This window comes from Balaenoptera ricei, chromosome 15 (assembly GCF_028023285.1).
Source record: "Balaenoptera ricei isolate mBalRic1 chromosome 15, mBalRic1.hap2, whole genome shotgun sequence".
NCBI classification, from domain to species: domain Eukaryota; kingdom Metazoa; phylum Chordata; class Mammalia; order Artiodactyla; family Balaenopteridae; genus Balaenoptera; species Balaenoptera ricei.
Window position 1 is genome coordinate 1,571,263 of NC_082653.1, and position 22,179 is coordinate 1,593,441.

General features: G+C 51.7%; 1 protein-coding gene across 4 annotated transcripts in view; it reads right to left on the minus strand.

The window, feature by feature from the left end:
• OSBPL2 (oxysterol binding protein like 2) overlaps positions 1-22,179 on the minus strand; it is a 42,019-nt gene that overhangs the window by 16,974 nt on the left and 2,866 nt on the right. Inside the window, exons 2-4 of one of the 4 annotated variants that reach the window (XM_059896981.1) lie at positions 7,497-7,668; positions 3,136-3,244; positions 904-979 (exon numbers count right to left, since the gene is read on the minus strand). In XM_059896981.1, coding sequence (XP_059752964.1) covers positions 904-979; positions 3,136-3,244; positions 7,497-7,533 — 222 coding nt within the window. In that variant the 5' untranslated portion in view covers positions 7,534-7,668. Of the gene's footprint in view, positions 1-903; positions 980-3,135; positions 3,281-7,496; positions 7,669-22,179 lie in introns of all 4 variants that reach the window. The other 3 variants (XM_059896980.1, XM_059896982.1, XM_059896983.1) reach the window with 3 other exon arrangements.

A 22,179-nucleotide genomic window follows, 5' to 3' on the forward strand; every position in this document is an offset into this window, starting at 1 on the left:
ATAAATTAAAACAAAAAAAACGGTCATCGGTGGAAAAACTGGGGAAAGCCCAGTCAGGTACGTGCTGCTGTTAACAGTAACGCCCCAGTGTGAGTGCCGTGGTTCTCATGTGAGATGCTGTCATTACAGAAGGCTGGGTGAAGGGTAAAAGACTCGCTATCCTGTGACTCTTCCGTAACTTTCTGTCAGTCTCAAGTTATTTCAAAAAAAAAAGATGAAGTCCCCTCTGGGAAAAAAGAACTGAAATGGATACGGGCAAAAAATAAATGCATTAGAAGACTGGGCTGAAGACCATCCGAGAAGCAGTGAAGTCATTTTTTGTAGCTCACGTAGCCCGCGTACGAGGCACCAGACGTGGCCGCGGCTGGGCGCGCTGCAGCCTGCTCGAGACAGCGCTCTCCCCTCCTGAGGAGGACCAGCTCCGACTCTCACAGTCAGGAGAGGCCATAAAAGGAAAGGCCTACGACTTCTGGACACTAAGTATCCAACTATTTTTCCTGTTACTCTGCCTGCAGCCCAGGGTGGGTGGGCTGGGGGACATAGAGCCTCGGTCCCTTGGTGTGTGGGCCAGGAACCCCACCAAAGCCCCCCAGTTCACGAGGATTATCCAAAGCCAGCTGGCTACAGCACATCACGAAACACCAAGGTAAGTGTAAACCCATCTGAAGCTCCTTATGTCAAGAGATTAACCTACAGAATGGGTCTCCTACTGTCTATTAATACTTTAGCTTTTGTTCACCTCTTCTCCTCCTGTATTTGTTCCTTTCCTGTTTTATTATGTTTACATCATGCTGTTTATAACTATGCAGAGTGCATCTTCTTAAACTACCAGTAGTGCAATAAATTCACAGGAATTAAAAATGTGTAAGATTCACACTTCAAAACGAGTCCATCTGAACTTACCAAGCCAATGCACTTTTTCAATATACTCCACACGCTGAAATCACTTCTGGTAAACATTGGAGCAGGCAACGATGTCCTGTAAAGGGGTAACCAGAGTGACATGTATTTATTCAACCAATGTGAGAGTCACTTATGACTGATGGTTTTGCTCAATGACCGTGTCTTCCTTTAATCTTTCCAAGCATTAGCATTTCTCTATGCTGGCACGCCTGCAGAGAAAAAAAGGACCAGACTGCTGCTGAAGTCCCAAAGAAAGCTTTCTGCATCGATCTTTGGAGGGCCTCCTAGGAAGCAATCATGGCCACACAGGCGACTTTCCTCCACGGAGCTGGGGAGACAGGTCACTGTGTCCCCCTGGGCAGCTGTGTGCCAGCGGCCTGGGGCAGCAGCAGGGCCACAGACGGAGGTGGAGCCAAGAGGACCCCAAGAGGGAACTGCATTACGAAAAGCTCTTCAGGGGCTTCCCTGGCGGCCCAGTGGTTAGGACTCCGCGCTCCCAGTGCAGGGGGCACGGGTTCGATCCCTCGTCGGGGAACTAAGATCCCACGTGCCGTGCAGCATGGCCAAAAAAAAAAGAAAGAGAAAACCTTTTCAGAAACCAGCTCTTAAACCCCTCTGAAGCCTGTGCTTGTCTTTCCTGAGGTACCTTCCTCCTCAGGCGTCTTCCCGCCGATGCCAGGGAAGCCCCGGGCACAGGAGACCCTGCTCACAGTCAACTTGGTCAGGGACCACGGGCCCGGGTCGGGGGCAGGTGGGAGAGGAGGGCAAGGCAGCGGGAGACGAGATGGGAAAGAAAACTAACATTCATGAGGCACCACGTGCCAGGCTGCCGGCAACCAGCGCGAGGCTCCACTCTGCCAGCTCTCGTCTGGGGTCCCGAGCGGCCACGGCAGGACAGGCCCCGCTGTGAGGGAGCCACAAGGAAGGAGCGTGGCTCTGTGGAGGGTGGGAAAGGGGTCCAAGGATGACCCTGGGGAGGCAGGAGCTGAAGAGATGGAGGTGGAGGAGAGGGCCGGGGCCAGGGGCGTGGAGCAGACAGAGCCCCGACGTGGGACAGGCCAGGTTCACCGAGGACCCCGAGCAGCGGGGACCACAGACACGGGAGGGGCCGCCCCTGGAGAGAGGCGAGGGCGCAGGTCCTCATCCTAAGAGGAGAACCTCACTGTTCACAGCCCAAACCGCCACTGCAGAGAGGAAAAGGGGCCGCTGTCCCCGGCACTCGGGGCCACGTGCGCCTTGCCCGGGAGTTTACGAGGGGGCAGGCGCACGCTCAGACCTGTCCTCTGAGACGGCTGGAAGGAAGGAGGAGGGGCGGAGCAGTGAAGAGGTGCCTCCTTGGGGGATTCAGGAGCAGCAGTGGTGGGAGGGGGCCGTGACAGGAGCGGGCAGGGTGAAAGCATCCAAGACGCGTCGCGTCCGTCCGGAGGCTAGCGTGTCAGGCCGGGGGCTGGAGACGGGAGGGAGGGGCGGGCACTAGGGCGGCCTGAGCCAGATTCCCGCCTACAGGGTGCGGGGCGCTGACGGCAGAGGTCCAGGCCACACGAGCAGGCAGGAGGTGCTCTGACAGCTCCGGGACCCCAGGTGGGCACTGGGTGCCAGCTCAGGGCAGAGATCTGGGGTGAAGCTGGGCTCCCTGGAGCCGAAGCGCAAACGGCGCGGGGAGGACAGAGGCTGCCACCTCCACCCACCTGACTCACGGCCGTCCCGCCTACGCCCCCCCTTCTGCTGGTGAAGGCTTAGCTCATTGCCATCAGAATCTGCTTGCATGAGAATGCAGCGCTGGTGGGGAGAGAACGGACTGCGGTCCTGCTGCACTGAACAACCCTCCGAAACTCACTCACGGGGTGAGAGGTTGACGCGTCAAACGCAGGCGGCTCTGCGTGAAGCTAGCAGTTGGGTCTAATACCAGTGACCTCTGGCTCTGTGCCAGGCCCCCTGCCAACGCTAGGGCGCCCACGGAGCTCAGTCCCCCAGCAACCCCAGGGCAGGGACGGCCGCCCGTCCGCTTACGGACGGGGGTCACACTGAGGAAGCGCCATCACTGATCTCCAGGGGCCACGCAGAGGGCCAGTGGGTCTCGGGATCTTTGGCTGAACAGGGCCCTGGGTCTACCCAGGGGGCAGGGCCCAGGTGACATGGGACGGATGTTCCTCCAGCTCAGGGCCCGCTGCAGACGTGGGGCGAGGACAGGCGCGCTGGGAGACTCCAAAACGTCCGTGTGGGATGACATACCTGTGCTTTTGAATTCCATTCTCTTGAGGAGGCCTCTCCCCAACTTTTCCAATCCCATTACTTTTGCTGGTGTCCACATGAATCACGCCAGTGACTCTCTGATTTGCCTCTGAAAATTCCCCAGAAGAGTTATCAGAATCAAAGCCTGTGCGAGACAAGCAGAGTGGTAACTTCTGCAGGACTTGGAATATGGAAAAGCCTACCTCTAAGAATTCTCACACTGCAAGCAGGCACCTGAAGCTCGAAAGTGCTTCTGACTGACACGTTCAGAGTAATGAACTCTGCTTCCCAAGAACCAAAGGTCGAGGCGGAGAACGAGAACCGCTCCCAGGGGTCCCCGCATGAGGCCACCACCCTGCCACCAACGCCACACTCTCCAGGTCCTTACGTGGGGGGGCGGCTCCCGGGTACCAGGACAGGTTTTCCCTGTTGTCGTCAGTGACCGTACCCTCTGGGGCGGCCACCTCTATGGTGTTCACACCTAACTCAGGCTGCAACCCCTTCCTCCTCTGCACAAGTTGCGGTCAAGCTCCACATCACGTCCTGAAACACAACCTGCCGCGGCGTTTCTAAGACCGAGCACCGCGCAAACACACCGCCAGAACCTACCAAACCGACCAACGGCAACCGAAACAGCAGACGACGGGTGCGAACGCGGAGGGCACGCCACGTACGTGGAAACCTCGGGGAGAGTGAACCATTAGGACTTGTGTGAAATACAGCCGTGCGGTCTCCTGGCCCGTCCCATCCCCCGAGTAAGAGTAACACCACCCTGGGCTGTGCTCCGTGCCCCTTCTGCATGGGGAACGCTTTCTCCCAAAGCGACCGGTGGCTGTAGGGAAAAGGAACATGTGTTTCCTCTCAACTCAGCCAGTGCAAGCCACTGAAATACCCAAGTTCTGCCCCAGGGCAAGCCCGGACGGGAGCAGTGGCTGCCAGGGCACGTCCTTCCAGCTGCGGCGGGGCGCTCCTGACCACTGACTATCGACGACCTTGACTACTTCAGCGAGGGCGCAGCCCACGGGGAGCTCAGGGCTCCCACAACAGCCCCTCATTTCCGAGAGGAAGGCGAGGCCCAGGGTGACAGGCCAGGCGGTGACTGTGGCCAGACACAAAACATAAACAAACCTGCTAATAAGCCTCCTTGAGGAAACGCAAAAATAACCTTCCTTCGTATTCTTCTATATTGACAGATGCACAAAATATAGTAGTATTGAGATTTATTACACAATGAACTTGAAAGGATATATTAAAAATGAACCTCTTGGACTTCCCTGGTGGCGCAGTGGTTAAGAATCCGCCTGCCAATGCAGGGGACACAGGTTCAAGCCCTGGTCCGGGAAGATCCCACATGCCGCAGAGCAGCTAAGCCTGTGCGCCACAACTACAGAGCCTGCGCTCTGGAGCCTGTGAGCCACAACTACTGAAGCCCACGTACCTAGAGCCCGTGCTCCACAACAAGAGACGCCACCGCAACGAGAAGCCCACGCACCAAAACGAAGAGTAGCCCCCGCTCGCCACAACTAGAGAAAGCCCACGTGCAGCAAAGAAGGCCCCACACAGCCAAGAATAATAATAAATTAATTAATTTTTTAAAAAATGAACCTCTTAAATAATCAATGCTTTCTGAAATAGCCTGTCACCTCTAGTTTTTGTTAACTATCCCCAAAGCAACATCTACTAATCCCCAGTCTAAACTTAGCCTGAAGCAGTCCCTGCTTAAGGATGCCCAGTCCTATGGACCTGGTGTTACCCTGCACAGGTGTCCCTATCTCCGAGGACCTCCCTCAGGGCTGAGATTCTGGGTCAGTGTCAAGTAGAAAGTTCGCTTAAATCACAACCCTGGTGTGTGCCCAAGAAAACAAGGCAGTTCCTCCCTGACAAGCGCATTGAAGTCTTGTCTCTGATGAAGCCAACACTACGTAACAGTTTAAACATTTTAATATACAACACATGTTTACTATAGAAAAAGAAAATACAGACAAGCAAAGGAGAAAGTTGAAATCATCTGTAATCTGATCACTCAGAGATACCCACCTTTGACAGGTTAGTCTGACTTTTTACAACCCTTAATCTGTACATATTTTTCATGTACTTTAAAACCTTTCAATTTAAAGGTACTGATTCTTGGGCTTCCCTGGTGGCGCAGTGGTTAAGAATCCGCCCGCTAATGCAGGAGACACGGGTTCGAGCCCTGGTCCAGGAAGATCCCACATGCCACGGAGAAGCTAAGCCCGTGCACCACAACTACTGAGCCCACAAGCCACAACTGCTGAAAATAAATACATAAAGGTACTGATTCTTGTAGGAAGTAATTGCCTATCTTTTTAAAATTTATTTATTTGTTTATTTATTTATTTTTGGCTGTGTTGGGTCTTCGTTGCTGCGCACGGGCTTTCTCTATCTGTGGCGAGCGGGGGCTCCTCTTCGTTGCGGTGCGCGGGCTTCTCACTGCGGTGGCTTCTGTTATTGTGGAGCACGGGCTCTAGGCGCGCAGGCTTCAGTAGTTGCGGCTTGTGGGCTCAGTAGTTGTGGCTCACGGGCTTAGCTGCTCTGCGGCATGTGGGATCTTCCCGGACCAAGGGCTCGAACCCGTGTCCACTGCATTGGCGGGCGGATTCTTAACCACTGTGCCACCACGGAAGCCCCAGTAATTGCCTATTGAAGGCATTCATTTAATAACTGCTGGGTTTAAATACTTTTTAAATTAGAGTCACAAAGTAAGACTGATTCTATAAACAGGGAAGTAGTCACTGTCTGGGTATTTCATTGCATTGGGAGGCTTCACATTTTTCGTCTTTCTGTTATTTGCTTGGGAACCAAAGGGCTGAGGTGAGGAATTATTTTCACCTAGACATCTGCCTCTTCCGCCTGCATCTCAGGGACACGCGGAGAGGTCCCGCCGTGCGGAGAGGCAGGGATGGGGTCACCTACACACCGCACTCCATGCAGTTCAAGCCCTCTCTGGGGAAAGACCTTCCGGAGTATCGGTTACACTGGTCCCAGGTGACAGGGAGCTTCCCAGGGGGCTCCCGGGTGAGAAGCCCACGCCGAGGCTGGGCCCACTTGGTCTCAGACGTGGTCAGCCTGTGAGGGCCAGGCGGCCCGAGGGCGTGACTCCCTGACAAACACCCCGCTTGGTGGGAATGCAACTGCGAAAGACTACTGATGCGCATGCGGGTTAAGCAGACAAGCACGCTTCCCAGGAACACACGTCTACAAGGGCCACAACAGCTATGAGGTCACGCAAGATAAGATGACTCAGCAGGTCAGCCTTTGAAAACAGCGATGAGCTCAGGGCCCGCTCCTCCTGGGCTTCGGACAAGAATAAGTCAATAATCTCAGGCCGCCCATCCCTCAACCTGCTCCAACCCTTCACTCAGCAGAAGCACGGCCGGTGAAGACCCGGGAGCGCGGGGACAGGGCTCCTCGAGACAGGAGGCAGCGGGGACGGCAACGGCGCCCAGGAACGAGCCTTTTGTCGTGCTGGGCACCACGCCCTTCTGGCACTGATTACGGAAGTGCCCCTCTGACTGCCCTAGGGAGGGTTAGCACTGACAAACCCGGCGGCAGTAATACTTCAGAGCTGCTGTTTCTATGTTCCCACACCTGAGAGGGGGGCATGGGCTGGAAGAGTCTCCTGAAGTCCGTCTCCACCAGGAAGACCCCTCGATAGAGAAAGCAAAGTGACGCTCCCCCTGCTGACGAGGGGGGTGCAGGGCAGACGATGGGGGGCGCCTTGAACGTGAGGTCTGGGGCCCCCTGTGGTCACCTGTCCCTCGGGTGGTAACAGGAGGAGGAGGGGTTGTTCCAAGCAAATGTGAACCAACCCAGCCGGCCTCTCCTCCCCCTGCCACCCCGCCATGCACTCTGCCCACCGAGCTGTGTACCAGCACTCACAGGGGTGTGTGAAAAGCGAAACAGAACTGAACGCTGACACAGTAAGAGCTGCTGTGAAAGCAGGTAAATGTACTATTTTTTGGTAGACTTTAAGCAGTGCAAAACACGATACAGTTATAAGACAGAACAATACGTTTTTCATCATTAAGTATAAATAATATAAGAATGCTGACCATCTCACTTAGGATCCAAATAAAATATTTACACCCCAGAGCAACTCTTAAAGACTAAAACACAGTTGCCCTTTCTTGTTATCTTTAGTGGTCCAAAGTTGATGTTTTCCCCCAAATCTAGGATAGGACACATGCTTTTACTGAAGGCTGGTGCCTGGGGACATGTCAGCTCTCTCTCTACACGGTTTTCCTGGGCCGTCCTCACGTCCCGGGGCTACGTCTGAGGCCTGGGTCCGAGGGCTTCGTGCTCACGACACAATCTCTGAACTTGCCTCTCCCTCCGCTCACCTGTGACGGCGTCGAAGAACTCCTCCTCTCCGTTCATCCTTCAGGGCCAGGCTCCTCCGCTGCCTGATCTGTAGGGTCTGCTACTGAATCATTGTACTGGATCTACATCGACAGTGTAAGAAACTTCACACTATGAACTTTTTAAGGTAAAAATCCAATAGGCACTGGAGATCTAAAGGGGAAAAAAACCACCACATTTTGGTATACTTAGCTTTCAGAAGTTGTATGGTTTAGAAACATTTAAAAATACCCACTCACCATTCTTGAGGTCAATCTCAATTACATCTGAGCAAAGAAGTAAAAGGAATGATCTCATACAAGAGGAAACAGTCATAATATCCGCATCCATCAACGAGTAGCACGTCCACAAGTAACCACTATCTGAAGTTACTTTAAAAGCCACTACACTATATAAGGAAGCAGTGAAACGACTAAACTGGGGGTCGCGTGGACACTTCGAGAGGCAGGTTAGCTAAGGTGAGGCATCCACACGCTGGGGCCCCACCACACCTCCACTGACGGCCACTGCAAATCTTTACCAGAAGCTGGAACAAACGGTTATAAATAAACGCAAAGTTATGTGAAAACATTTATTTCACATCAACCTGAAACCAATTTTCAATTCTGGAAAATTAAGACTGCTGTGTAAGTTAGTTGTTATCAGTATAAACTGTAATCAACTTAAATTTTCTCAAAATTATTTTAGCTCAATATTTTAGTAGAACTCATGTATATTAACTTCTCCCATCATGAAGCACAGTATTTCATAAATGGCAAGAGACTGAAGCAAAAGGTCAACCTTGTCCCAAAAGGTTTGACTTCTTATGAAAATAAGCAAAGACCCATATTTAATTGTGTGAGCCAGGTAGCGACGGGACCAAGAGCTCTCCTCCAGTTCTGAGAGCAGTGAAGGAACAGTGGTCCCAAGGGGGGATGCATCCTCTGTCCTTGGAGTGGCCACCCGGAGCTTGGTGACACCTCCAAAGCGCTCATCTCTGGGCTCCATCCTGAGCACGTGTGAGCGTCTACATCATGCAACAAACTGGCATTAGGTCGTTCCGCTCTTCCTTCCCCAAAAGGCTCTTCCAGAGTTTCCTTTTCCTTTCCCAACCTCCCAACCAGCCAGCAGAACCGGACACCTGTGCAGCTCCTGGAAACACCCATTCAAAGCCTCACTTAGTAGTTGATGGTTGGGTTTTCTTTGGCAAATTAGAGAAGCTGTTAATGCTTCTGATTCCTCTCTGATATGACAGGTCCCATATACAACATCCTGCAATATATTTGACCTCTAGAAGCCACTAAAAGGAACCAGTGTTCCCTGGAGGAGAAATGGCTCAGTCCAGGACTCGGGTCCCTCTAGAGGCAGCAGGAAGCTGGCAGGACTACTGGGGTCAGGTCAAAAGGCTCAGTCGAACCTACAGAGGTTCCCACTGCGACAACGGGACAATGTGAGCCCCGTGAACAGCCAGACGGATGGAACACATTCCATACATTTAAGTCCCCGAGTTCACAGAGATGCTGAAAAAGAAATTAACTGGTCACCACTGGATGGATGATGCCAACACAGTCTTTTGAAAACCAGGACACGACAGGGAAGCGTCAAGCCTTTCAGCTGCCTTCCTGCACAGACTCCCCGTCCCACTTTAGTTATTGATTTATTTGGCTGCATCGGGTCTTAGTTGCGCATGTGGGATCTTTCATTGTGGCAAGTGGGCTCTCTAGTTGTGGCGCGGGCTCTAGAGCGCTCCGGCTCAGTAGTTGTGGCACGCTGGCTTAGTTGCCCCTCGGCATGTGGGATCTTAGTTCCCCGATCAGGGATCGAACCCACGTCCCCTGCATTGGAAGGAGGATTCTTAACCACCGGGCCAGGGAAGTCCCTCTCTGCCCCACTTTTTAGAGGCGTTCCTGCCGATCCAGGAAGGACTCCGGGTGTGTGGCGTCGCCGTGCACAACCCTGACGAATTCCCACGTCTGGTCACTGACCACCCACAGCTGTGCTGTCACAGACCCAGATGTGCTGTGTGACTCCTCTGAAGGGGTCCTGTCAAGAAAAGCAAGCCAAACCCCGGCCCTCCTCCAACTGTAACTATCAACTGAAGGAGCGCAGAGCACAGAGGAACATGCTAACCTCCACCATGGGGACACAGTGGGCAAAAGCCAGACTCTGGGAAAGTCTACAGGGCAAAGCCCAGCTTCTTCAACCAATAAGTCACAAAGGAAAAAGAGAATGACAGGTGAAGGGATACTCTGCTATCTCGACTGAGGTGACAGTTTCATGGGTGTAGACATAGGTCAAAACTCACTGTACACTTTAAATATGTGCAACTTAACTGTATGTCAATTATACCACAAAAATGATACTTTACAAAAAGGCACAGGTGTCATAATTGCATTTTTTAAAAAGAGCATCGGGACTTCCCCGGCGGTCCAGTGGTTAAGACTCCGTGCTTCCAATGCAGAGGATGCAGGTTTGATCCCTGGTCAGGGAACTAAGATCCCATATGCTGTGTGGCACGGCCAAAAAACAAAAAAAAATTTTTAAATCTATTTTAAGAAGAGGCCTTATCGGGGGCTTCCCTGGTGGCGCAGTGGTTGAGAATCTGCTTGCCAATGCAAGGGACACGGGTTCGAGCCCTGGTCTGGGAGGATCCCACATGCCGCGGAGCAACTAGGCCCGTGAGCCACAACTACTGAGCCTGCGCGTCTGGAGCCTGTGCTCCGCAACAAGAGAGGCCGCGATAGTGAGAGGCCCGCGCACCGCGATGAAGAGTGGCCTCCGCTCGCCACAACTAGAGAAAGCCCTCGCACAGAAACGAAGACCCAACACAGCCATAAATAAATAAATAAATAAAATAAATAAACCCAAAGTTTAAAAAAAAAAAAAAAGTAAGCTGAAATATTTTAAAAAATTAAAAAAATAAATAAAAAAAAAAGAGGCCTTATCTTTTAGAGCTACACACTGAAATATGTACAGATGAAATGATAGCATGTCTGGGATTTTCTTCAAAATGACTTGGGAGGAGTGGGCAGGGTGATTAATGGGACAAGATGGGCCAGGAACTGGTAAACTGCTGAGGCTAGAAATGGGCTCACAGGGGACCACTGCGCTATTCTGTCTGCTTCTCTGTACATTTAAAATCTCCCGGGACTTCCCTGGTGGCACAGTGGATAGGGAGCCGCCTGCCAATGCAGGCAACACAGGTTTTGATCCCTGGTCCAGGAAGATCCCACATGCCGCGGAGCTACTAAGCCTGTGCGCCACAACTACTGAGCCTCTAGAGCCCGCGAGACACAACTACTGAAGCCCTCGTGCCTAGAGCCCGTGCTCCGCAACAAGAGAAGCCAGTGCGATGAGAAGCCCGTGCACTGCAACAAAGAGTAGCCCCCGCTCGCCGCAACTAGAGAAAGCCCGCGTGCAGCAACGAAGACCCAACGCGGTCAAAAATAAATAAAATTAAATCTTTAAAAAAATTTTTTAAAGAATAATAAAAGACTACATCCTTTGTTATTAAAAAATAAAATAAAATAAAATCTCCCATAATAAAAGGCATGTTGAAAGCTGTGGTATTTTCCTTTTTTATATGCTTCCTCACTTGTAACAAAAGTCCTAATGTTAAAAGTAAATCAGGGGCTTCCCTGGTGGCGCAGTGGTTGAGAGTCTGCCTGCCAATGCAGGGGACACGGGTTCGAGCCCTGGTCTGGGAAGATCCCATATGCCACGGAGCGACTAGGCCCGTGAGCCACAACTACTGAGCCTGCGCGTCTGGAGCCCGTGCTCCGCAACAAGAGAGGCCGCGATAGTGAGAGGCCCGCGCACCGCGATGAAGAATGGCACCCGCTTGCCGCAACTGGAGAAAGCCCTCGCACAGAAACGAAGACCCAACACAGCTAAAAATAAATAAATAAAAAAAAAAAAAAAAAAAAAAAAAAAGTAAATCAATCCAAACTTATGGAAAGTCTTTAAAATAAGGGTGTAAGATGTCCAGTTGGACAAACACTGAAGTCACAGGCTGGGCCGACAGCTGGGACCGTGACACAGCTGCAGTCCCTGCAACCCTGCTACAGGACCACGCGGTCCGACCGTCACCAAGCACCGGAGCCCCGTCTGGGGAGGCTCCACAAGGTCAAGGCCAAAAGCCTCACAGCAGCCATCGGACTTGCTCGCGTGTGCATGGTGGAGAGTTACTCCCACCCAGTGTGCAGGCGATTCACACACATGGTATCTTCTTCGTTTTGCCCAGTGGAAACTAGGCACTGCTACGGAGAATCAAGCCACACGAGAGGGCGGTGAGGAGGCCAGGCCTGGAGGAGAGGGCCTCTCCCGGGTGGGGGGCACCCTGGGGGCAGAGAGGGCAGGGCATCCTCACTCCCCCTCAGTCTGCCCCCCACCTGACCCCCCCTCAGAAGCCTTGCTGCTGCAGGACCCGCCGGTCCGCACCCCGCTGAGTGGCCTCTGACCCTGTGGGCCCCGCCCCCATCCGGCCACACCCCTGTGGAGGGGACCGCAGGGTGGGTGGGAGCCGAAGCCTCTTTTCCAGCGCGTCTGTTGTGCCCTCAGAGAACGATCCATGAAGACAGTGCTTCAGGAAAGGGCTTTCTTTTTTAAAATCAGCTCTTCCTGGTCAGCTGCTTCCTTTTCTAACTCTAGAGAAAAACACAGAAAAATAAGCTTGTGCTGGACATCTTTGCTGGCCTCCGGGGCCCCTCCTCCAGCCCCGCAGCAAGCGCTCCCTCCCGGCCTCTTCAGGGGACACCAGCCAGGGCGCCCCGCCGCTGCCAGGTCCGCACAAGGTGCCTGGCCCCCCACAGGGCCCCCCAGCTCTCTTCAAGGCGCCCACTCCGACCCCGCTGCCCCGAGCTCCCAGGACCCGGCTCCAAACGCAGGGTCCACCGCCACGTACATGAAGATCTGCATTCAAGTCTTACAAACCCACCTTTACATTTTCTTAGAAAAGCAGACCCAGCCACTGAGGAATAAGTGACCGGCTAAGGGACCTGGGGGTTAATCTCCACCGTCAACTCACTAGAGACTCGAATTGCGCGTTTGCTTCTCTTTCTCAATAAAAAATGGGCGAGGCAACCTAGATGTGATCTTCACAAAGAAAGAAAAGCTCACCAATAATGTGAAGATTCTGAAGCTACTTTTGTGGTTAAATATCAATTCTGAATTTAAATTGTTCAAAATAATATAAATTTTATTTAGTAATTTAAAAATACATTAGCAAGCATCAACCAGATAGAAGATAAATAAAGAAACAGAGGACTTGAACAACACAATCAACCAACTAGATCTAACAGACGTATCCAGAACTCCACCCAACAACAGAACACACCTTCTTCTCAAGTACACATGGGACGTTCTCCAGGATAGACCATATGTTAGGCCACAGATTACTTCTCAAGAGATTTTAAATGACAGATATACAAAGCATCTTCTCTGACCATAAGAGAATGAGTTAGAAATCAGTAACAGGTACTATGTATAAAATAGACAACTGATGGGAACATACTGTGTAGCACCGGGAACTCTACCTAATGCACTGTGGTAACCTAAATGGGAGCGAAGTCCAAAAGGGAGGGGATATCTGTATGTGCATAGCTGAATCATTTTCTTATGCAGCGTAGGCTAAATACAACATTGTAAAGCAACCATACTGCAATAAAAATTAATTTTTAAAAAATCCGTAACAGAAGGAAAAATGGAAAATTCACAAAATTCTGGAAACTAAGTAACATTCTCTTGGGAATTCCCTGGTGGTCCAGTGGTTAGGACTCGGGCTTTCACTCCCGGGGGCCCAGGTTCAATCCCCAGTCAGGGAACTAAGATCCCGTAAGCCTCACGGCACGGCCAAAACAAAACAAAACAAAAAATTCTCTTAAAAAACCAATAGATCAAAGAAAAAAGTTACAAGTGAAATTAGGAAATCTTTAGAAACAAATGAAAATAAAAACACAACACACCAAAATTTACGGGATGCAGTGACAGCAGTGCTAAGGGGAAAATTTATAGCTACCATCACTTACATTAAAAAAATAAGGACTTTCCTGGTGGCACAGTGGTTGAGAATCTGCCTGCCAATGCAGGGGACACGGGTTCGAGCCCTCGTCTGGGAAGATCCCACATGCCGCGGAGCAACTAGGCCCGTGAGCCACAATTGCTGAGCCTGCGCGTCTGGAGCCTGTACTCCGCAACAAGAGAGGCCGCGACAGTGAGAGGCCCGCGCACCGTGATGATGAGTGGCCCCCGCTTGCCGCAACTAGAGAAAGCCCTCGCACAGAAACGAAGACCCAACACAGCCATAAATAAATAAATAAATAAATAAATAAATAAATAAATAAATAAATAAAATTACAAAAAAAAATAAATAAGGACTTTCCTGGTGGCACAATGGTTAAGAATCCGCCTGCCAATGCAGGGGACATGGGTTTGAGCCCTGGTCCGGGAAGATCCTACATGCTGCGGAACAACTAAGCCCGTGTGCCACAACTACTGAGCCTGCGCTCTAGAGCCCGCGAGCCACAACTACTGAAGCCTGCGTGCCTAGAGCCCATGCTCCGCAACAAGAGAAGCCACCACAATGAGAAGCCCGCACACCACAACGAAGAGTGGCCCCCGCTCGCCACAACTAGAGAAAGTGCATGCACAGCAGTGAAGACCCAACACAGTCAAATAAATTAATTAATTTTTAAAAAATACCTCATTTTCTAAAAAATAAAAACAAAAACAATTCCATTTACACTACCATCTAAAACAATAAAGTACTTAGGAATTAACCAAGGAGGTTAAAGACTGTACAATGAAAGCTAGAAAACACTACCAAAAGAAATTAAAGACATAAGCAAATGGAAACACATCCCATGTGGCCTGGAAGACTGAATATTAAGATGTCAACACTTACTCAGCCATAAAAAAGGAACAAAACTGGGTCATTTGTAGAGATATGGATGGACCCAGAGTCTGTCATACAGAGTGAAGTAAGTCAGAAAGAAAAAAACAAATATCGGATATTAACACATATACGTGGAATCTAGAAAAGCGGTACAGATGAGCCTATTTGCAGGGCAGGAATAGAGACACAGACGTAGAAAATGGACGTGTGGACATGGGAGCGGGGGTGGGACTAACTGGGAGATTAGGATTGCAATACACACACTACCCTGTGTAAAACGGATAGCTAGTGGGAACCTGCTATATAGCACAGGGAACTCAGCTCGGTGCTCTGTGACAACCTAGATGGGTGGGATGGGGGGTGGGAGGGATGCCCAAGAGGGAGGGGATATATGTATACATATAGCTGATTCATTCACTTCGTTGCACAGCAGAAACTAACACAGCATTGTAAAGCAACTGTACTCCAATTAAAAAAAAAAGAAAAAAAAGATGTCAGTACTACAAAAAGCAATCTACAGATTCAATAAAACCCCTATCAAACCCCAATGGTGTTTTCTGCAGAGACAGAAAAATCCATTCTAAAATTCATATGGAATCTCGACCCTGAATAGCCAAAACAATCTTGAAGAAAGGAGAACAAAGCCGGAAGACTCACACTTCCTGATTTCAAAACTTACTGCAAAACTACAGTAATCAAAACAATGTGGTACTGGCACAAAGACCAATGGAAAAGAAGAGGGAGCCCAGAAATAAACCCTCACATATACCATCAAGTGATTTGTGACAGGTGTGCCAAGACCATTCAAGTAGGAAAGGGCTGTGTCTTCAACAAATGGTGCTGGGAATCTGGATATCCACATGCAAAAGAATGAAGTGGGACCCTATCTTACACCATATAGAAAAATTAACTCTAAATGGATCAAGGACCTAAATGTAAGATCTAAAACTAAAAAACTCTTAGAGGAAAACATATGGCAAAACCTTTACAACTTTGGATTTGGCAATGATTTCTTGGATAAGACACCAAAGGCAGAGGCAATTAAAGAAAAATTAGACAAACTGGACTTTATGAAAAATTTAAAAATCTGTGCGTCAGACACTATCAACAGAGTACAGAGGCAACCCCAGAATGGGAGAAAATATTCGTAAATCATACATCTGACAACAGATTAGTATCCTGAATATATAGAGAACTCCTAACACTCAATAACAAAAAACAAACGAGCTGATTCAAAAATGGGCAAAAGACTTGAATAGACATTTCACCAAAGAACATATATACAAATGGCCAATAAGCACATGAAAAGATGCTCAACTCACTAAACATCATGGAAATGCAAATCAAAGCTATAATGAGATACAATCTCACACCCATTAGGATGGCTACTATCAAAAAAAAAAAACCACAGAAAATAACAAGTCTTGGTGAGGATATGTAGAAACAGGAACCGTTGTGCACTGCTGGTAAGAATGTAAAATGGTACAGCTGCTGTGGGAAACGGTAGGGCAGTTCCTCAAAAAATTAAAAACAGAATTACCATGTGATCCAGCAATTCCACTTCTGGGTATATACCCAAAAGAATTGAAAGCAAGGTCTCGAAGGGATATTTGCACACCAAAGTTCACAGCAGCATTATTCGCAATAGCTAAAACATGGAAGCAACCCAAGTGTCCATCCACAAACAAAAGGATAAGCAAAATGTGGTCTAGACATACAGTAGAATATTATTCAGCCTTAAAAAGGAAGGAAATCCTGTACTATGCTACAGCATAGACGAACCTTGAGGGCATTTTGACCAGTGAGATAAGCCAGACACAGAAAGACAAATATTGTGTGATTCCACTTATCTGAGGTCCCTGGAGGAGTCAAATTCATAGAGGCAGAAAGTAGAAGGTGGTTGTCAGGGGCTGGGGGAGGGGGTGGGGACTTGGTGTTTAATGGGTAAAGGGTTTCCCTTTTACAAGATGAAAGGAGCGAGGGGGATGGACAGTGGTGATGGCTGTATATACAACCACTGAACTGCACACTTAAACATGGTCAAGATGGTAATTTTTATGCTATGTGTATTTTACCACAATTTTTTAAAAAATATATTTTCTCACTTTATTTTATCTTTATTTATTTATTTATTTTTGGCTGCGTTGGGTCTTCGTTGCTGCGCGCGGGCTTCCTCTAGTTGCGGCGAGCGGGGGCCGCTCTTCGTTGCAGTGCGCAGGCTTCTCCTTGCGGTGGCTTCTCTTGTTGTGGAGCACGGGCTCTAGGCACATGGGCTTCAGGAGTTGTGGCTCGCGGGCTCTACAGCGCAGGCTCAGTAGTTGTGGTGCACAGGCTTAGTTGCCCTGTGGCAAGTGGGATCTTCCTGGACCAGGTATCGAACCCGTGTCCCCTGCATTGGCAGGCGGATTCTTAACCACTGCGCCACCAAGGAAGTCCCCAATTTTTTAAATTGGAAAAAAATACATTAGTAAGTAGGACAAACAAGAAATGAACAATTATGCACAGAGCTCCACGCTCTGTGTGCCAAGCTTACGCAGCAGTACTCTGGAAAGGAAAAGTTCCACTGGGAACTTTGATAGATTCTCAAATGACAGACTCTCGCTAAGAAGGGCCCAAACCCCATCCAACACTCCAACCTCAGGGTATGTTTCTCCTTCTAACGGTTCAATGTAATGCAGCATAAACTTTGCAGCCCATTTCCACCAGGAAAGGCAACTGGCCGAGTGAGATCAGGGAGCTGCAGAGCTATGAGGGCAGTGGCTCAGGGCGGGAGGCGGGTTTGGAACCTGAGGAACAGGGCGCGGAAGAACTGGCCAGGAGACCTGCAGAGAAGACCCCACGAAGCCTGGTCCCACCCCCTTCCCCCACAGAGGTCACACTCAGAGGGCGGTCACAGAGCAGGTGCCCCCAAAGAACTGCAGGTGAGACACGGCCAGGGCCTCAGCCAAGGGGCAAGCTTCACTAACCGGACACTTGCTCAACCCACCGTATGCAGAAAACTGGGTTTCCATCATGAACGAGTCAGAAACAGAAGCGAGCAAGCAGCAGCCTTCAAGAGCACGGTCCATCCGTAAGGCTCTCACTGCCCCACAGCTCTTAAGGTCAAGGCCAAACCCGTCCCAGAAGCAGACGGGCCCGTGCACAGTGCAGACAGCAGCGGCGTGCCACGGGCCAGTGACAGAACAAACCAAAGGCACTGGCGCCTCCCCACGGGCCTCTCCTCCCAGGGAGCGGCCTAGGGCAGGGACCAACCCGGCCACGCCGCCTGAGGCTGGCCTGTCAGACCCCAGAAAGATGCTATGGTGACGCGTAATGCTACCAGAGCGCGCAGGCTGGGGTGCCCACCAAGAACGTGGAACCAGTGTCACTTCTGAGCGTGAAAACCACAGAGTTTAACACGCAATGGACACACTTATTATCAGGAGGAATTAAGAACTGAAGGATGGGGATGGGAAAATTAAGCTGGGAGAAGTGAAGCCGAGGCTGCTAGGTGATGGGAACACACCCTGAGGACCGCGCCGGCCTGCGGAGGCTCTCCCAACCCGGCCGGCCCGAGACAGGCTCGAGGCCCGGGGCCGCCAGCAGCCCTGGGGCCTCCAGGAGGCCTCACCCTCTCCACGGGGCAGTGCCACTGAGGGTGGACGGTGCTGCCTGGCCACACCACCTCCACAGTCACTGACTGTTTCAGTGTTCCAGTTTTGAGATGCCCACTTTGCAAAGGAAGCCCCCCTGGATGCCTAACGACCCCTGTCCTAGTCACGCCCACCATGCCACTGTGCCCACTTTCTTTCTTTTGTAAAAGAACAAAACTTACTGGAAACAAACACTCAACCTCTACAGATTCCAGAGCCGCGTTGCAGAACCTCTGGCTGTGCTGGAAACGCTCGGATCTGCTCTGCCCAGGGCAGTGGCCACTGGCCGCGGGTGACCTTGAGCACTTGAACCACGTGGAGAGGAAGCCAACGTTTCTTTCTCTGTGATGCGACCCGGCTGAATTTCTTCCACTTCAACGGCCCACCTGGCAGGTGGCGTCCATCCTGGACAGAGCGCTCTAGGGCCTCACTGGGCTGGCACACCACGGGGGCCCTAGGAAGCTCCAGTGGCCCCACCAGGCAGAGGGAGGAGCGTGGGAAGGAGGCGGCAGGCGGAGCCGGCAGTGCTTGGCCTCCGTGCACATGTCCAGGCGGCGGCAGCAGGGCTGGCCCGGTCTCCACAGCCTTCCACAGCCAGCCACGGATGGAGCGCAGAGAAGGGCATCAGGCCAAGCCTGCCCTGTATCCTTATTCCCAAAGCCACCCTGGCTTTCTCACCTTGTACTCACTGAATGTGCATTTTGCTAGCTGCTGCAGAAAGATCAGGCCTTCACAATCCTGTGGCTGTAAAAGCTTAGGGGTGGAATCAAATAAATGCCCCACTCTATTCCAGCAAAGCCTCTTGAAAGGGTGGCCATCCTCCGCAGAGCGCCCGCGCACACGTGTCTCGGTGACCACAGGGAGGAATCGAGTGGCCTTTTGGATGCCGGCTCCTGATGCTCGAGCAGAAGCCGGTTCAGCCCAGGTGTGCACGAGGCTCCTTCAGAGCGCCATTCTGAGGGCGAAACCAGTCAACGTGTGTTTTCTGTCTGTGTAGCTTTAACAGCACCGGCCTTCTGCAGGGCTGCGTGATCTTCATCACAAAATCAGCTGCCTGATGCTTCAGGGAACCTAAAGCTTCTTCCCTGAGGGTGGGTGCCAGCGTGGGGGGCCGGGGCAGCCTGGCCCCACAAGGCCTCCCGTCTCATCCACGCCGGCCAGCAGGTTACAGTCAGCACACGGACTGGCCGACGCGCTCAGGGGTTCAGGCAAGAAGCGGGAAGTTTCCAGACCTGAGGAAGGTAAAGGAACCTCCCTGCTGTGTAAACAACTGCATTCATCGCGCACTGTTTACCCTACTCCACCCCAACCGGGAGGCCTTGAAGGGCAGGCACAGGGCAACCAGCCCGGCCCCAGGAGCGGCCACAGGAGCCACACTTCCGGCTGGGACTCGGCAGGAGCCTGGAGCCCACCCACACCCTCGCCCTCAACAGAGTCCCTCCAGTCCCGTGCCGCGCCCCCGCCCCGAAGCAACTGCTTCCTATGCAGCAGTGAGCACCGAAGACGTAGCGCGCGTCGAGGAAAACGCTTTTACAGCCCAGCACAGGGCACGGCAAACAAGCACTGCATGAGATGAATGGATGTTCTTGGGCGCAGACGCGTTTGTCGGAACCAACCTCATCATTCTGGAACCCAGAGTAAAGCAGAGTGGTTTGAAGGCAGCCCGGGCAGTGGGTGAGAGAGCTCTGAACAGGGAGCCCGTCCATAGCCTCTGGGGCCGTGTTCACAGAAAACCACAAGAGCGGCAGCCACAGCAGAGGCAGCGCGCTGAGCCGCGGAGAAGGCAGACCACTGAAGTGCCCCTCCCCACGGCTTGGCCACCTCTGCTGAGGACCAAGGGCGCGGACGCAGTGGGGCAGGATGCTTCAGGTGCCACCTCCATCACAGGGCAGGGTCCGGTTTGACATCCTCGCCCTTTCGCCTCCTTCCCTCTCCTGTTCCAGGTCCTTCCCGTCAGCTCTCGCCCAAGTAGGACCTGCTCGGCCCCTGGCCGGTTTCACCCTGCTGAGAAATGTATCATCCGGCGTCGCGCCTGCCCCCGTCACCCCTAACCATGCTTCCCGAGCACTAACGGGGTGGGTGTTTAAACCAACGTCAGGGAAGTCCACGAATTTCTAACCACCAACCCCCCCCCCCCCCAAAAAACGAGAAACAAATAAAAAGCGAAAAATTACAAAATTCTGTTTGTGTTCATTTTTCCCCAGGAACACGACTCAGACTCTTCATTCGGTTCTCAAAGGAGGGGGTCCCTGATGCAAAACAGGTTAGCACCCCACGGTGGGACCCAAGCTCTGGCGAGCACACCAGCCACACTGGAATCACGGGAGTGTGCCCCCCCCCCCCACCACACACACACACGGCCCTGGGCCTCCCGCCTAGAAGCCTGGATCCAGGAGATCCGGGGCTGGGCCTCGAGCCTACACTTTACAGAGTTCCGCAGGTTTTTCTGGTGAGAAGCCTCAGAGCTGAACCCACAGCGCCCTACCTCCGAGACAGACCCCAGGGCAGCGCTCTGGAGCCGCCCCCGCCCCGGGACCCCCCTACCCTCTCCCTCGTGTGTTAGAACACACCCCACGGTTAAAGTTTCTTTAGCACACAGGCACTGGTGCCTCACTGGTACCAAGTCCGGGGCAGGATGGCTCTGGTTCTCGCCCCTCGCGTGTCCAACAGGGCGCCCCGCGCCCCGGTTCACATCTGTCACCGCTAGAATTCATCGTGGTGCTCCTGTTCACCCTCAAAGTTTCACAGTTTGGCCATCAAATCACATGCTTACCTGGTTTAAAGCGACAGCGGAAGTCACTTTCCAGCCAAGCACGGTGGTACAGGCGCCAGGTCACAGCTGATCTTTTCTCACAATCAGCCTTTCGTTTGTTCAGTAAAACACACAGCCTCCCCTGCCCCCATGGCGACCATCGTCTTTCCTAGAACCTGGATTCAGGACGACTTCCCTACAAGACCATTCCTCACGCCAGGCTCTCCCCCAAGAACCCGCGTCCTGCCTGGAACAGGTGCTTCCCTGGGCACTTGTTAAGGCCAGTGGTCCCGCCCCTCTGGTAAAGGTACGAGCTCAGAGGTCAGACAGGTCTGCCCAACCCAAAGCCACACAGACCATTCCCTCTGCTGATGTGACCCCGGCGCCCAGCGCTGCGGAGGCTTCCTGAACAGACAGGGAGGCTGTGTGTGTGTAGGGGGGGTTGGTGCCCAGGAGAGTGCCAGGCCCTGTAAACCCTCAACAGTGTGCACCTTCCCACCAGGCTCCCAGGCTACAGGGCCAGGGCCGAGCCAGCCAGCACTGACGTGGGAGTTTGTGTCTCAAAAGAAATCCTGCAAGAATTCCACTGATGAAATGAAAAAGCAAAGAAAGACACACACAAACATCAGGCAGAAGTCTCCAGACCTCCGTGTTTCTCAAACACAGTCCCTTCTGAAGGCTGACCTCCACTGTTTAGCTCATTGCAGAGATTACAGTATTTGCACCACCGGGAGATCCAGCTGAAAGATGGTGATGCTTTGAAATTCTGCCCAATGACCCTGAGTTCTTTTCTGAATTTGGAAGGAAAAGGAAATAAGCGCCACAAAGTTCATGGCCACGTCGAAGTGACCATTTCATTACGTGTTTGTTAAGGGGAGCTGCAGGGCTGGGCCGATACTCCACACACGCTTCCAGCCAGAGTGTGATACGGCTGCAACGCCATCGCCTGGGATTTATCAGCAAAAACACTTTGACTGCAGCAGAGACACAAATTAATCACTGTACATGGAAACTGCATTTAAAGTGCCAAACTAGAACCTAAAATATTAAAAATTCTTAGGATTTAAGTATTTGTAAATAATCAATAGTGTTCAAATACTAACTTCCTTCCAGTCTCAAGAAGCTATCATTCAACCTTAAAGCGCACCAAGTTTCAGAAATTAAACCTCGCCCCGCTGTCTGCGTGCCGTCCTGAGTCCTCAGGAGAGGAACTGCACGGGTCCAGGGGTCTTTTTATAAGACAACCCCACTTGAATAGTCATAACTTAGAAGTGTTACTGTAGCTCATTTCAGTAGAACTGCAAACCTACCTACCAAAGATTTCCTTAGCTTCACTTCTGCACTGCATTTGTTTGTCGGTGTCAGTGTCGGGTGGGGTCAATTTCAGTGCTCTCAGGTCTGGGACAGAA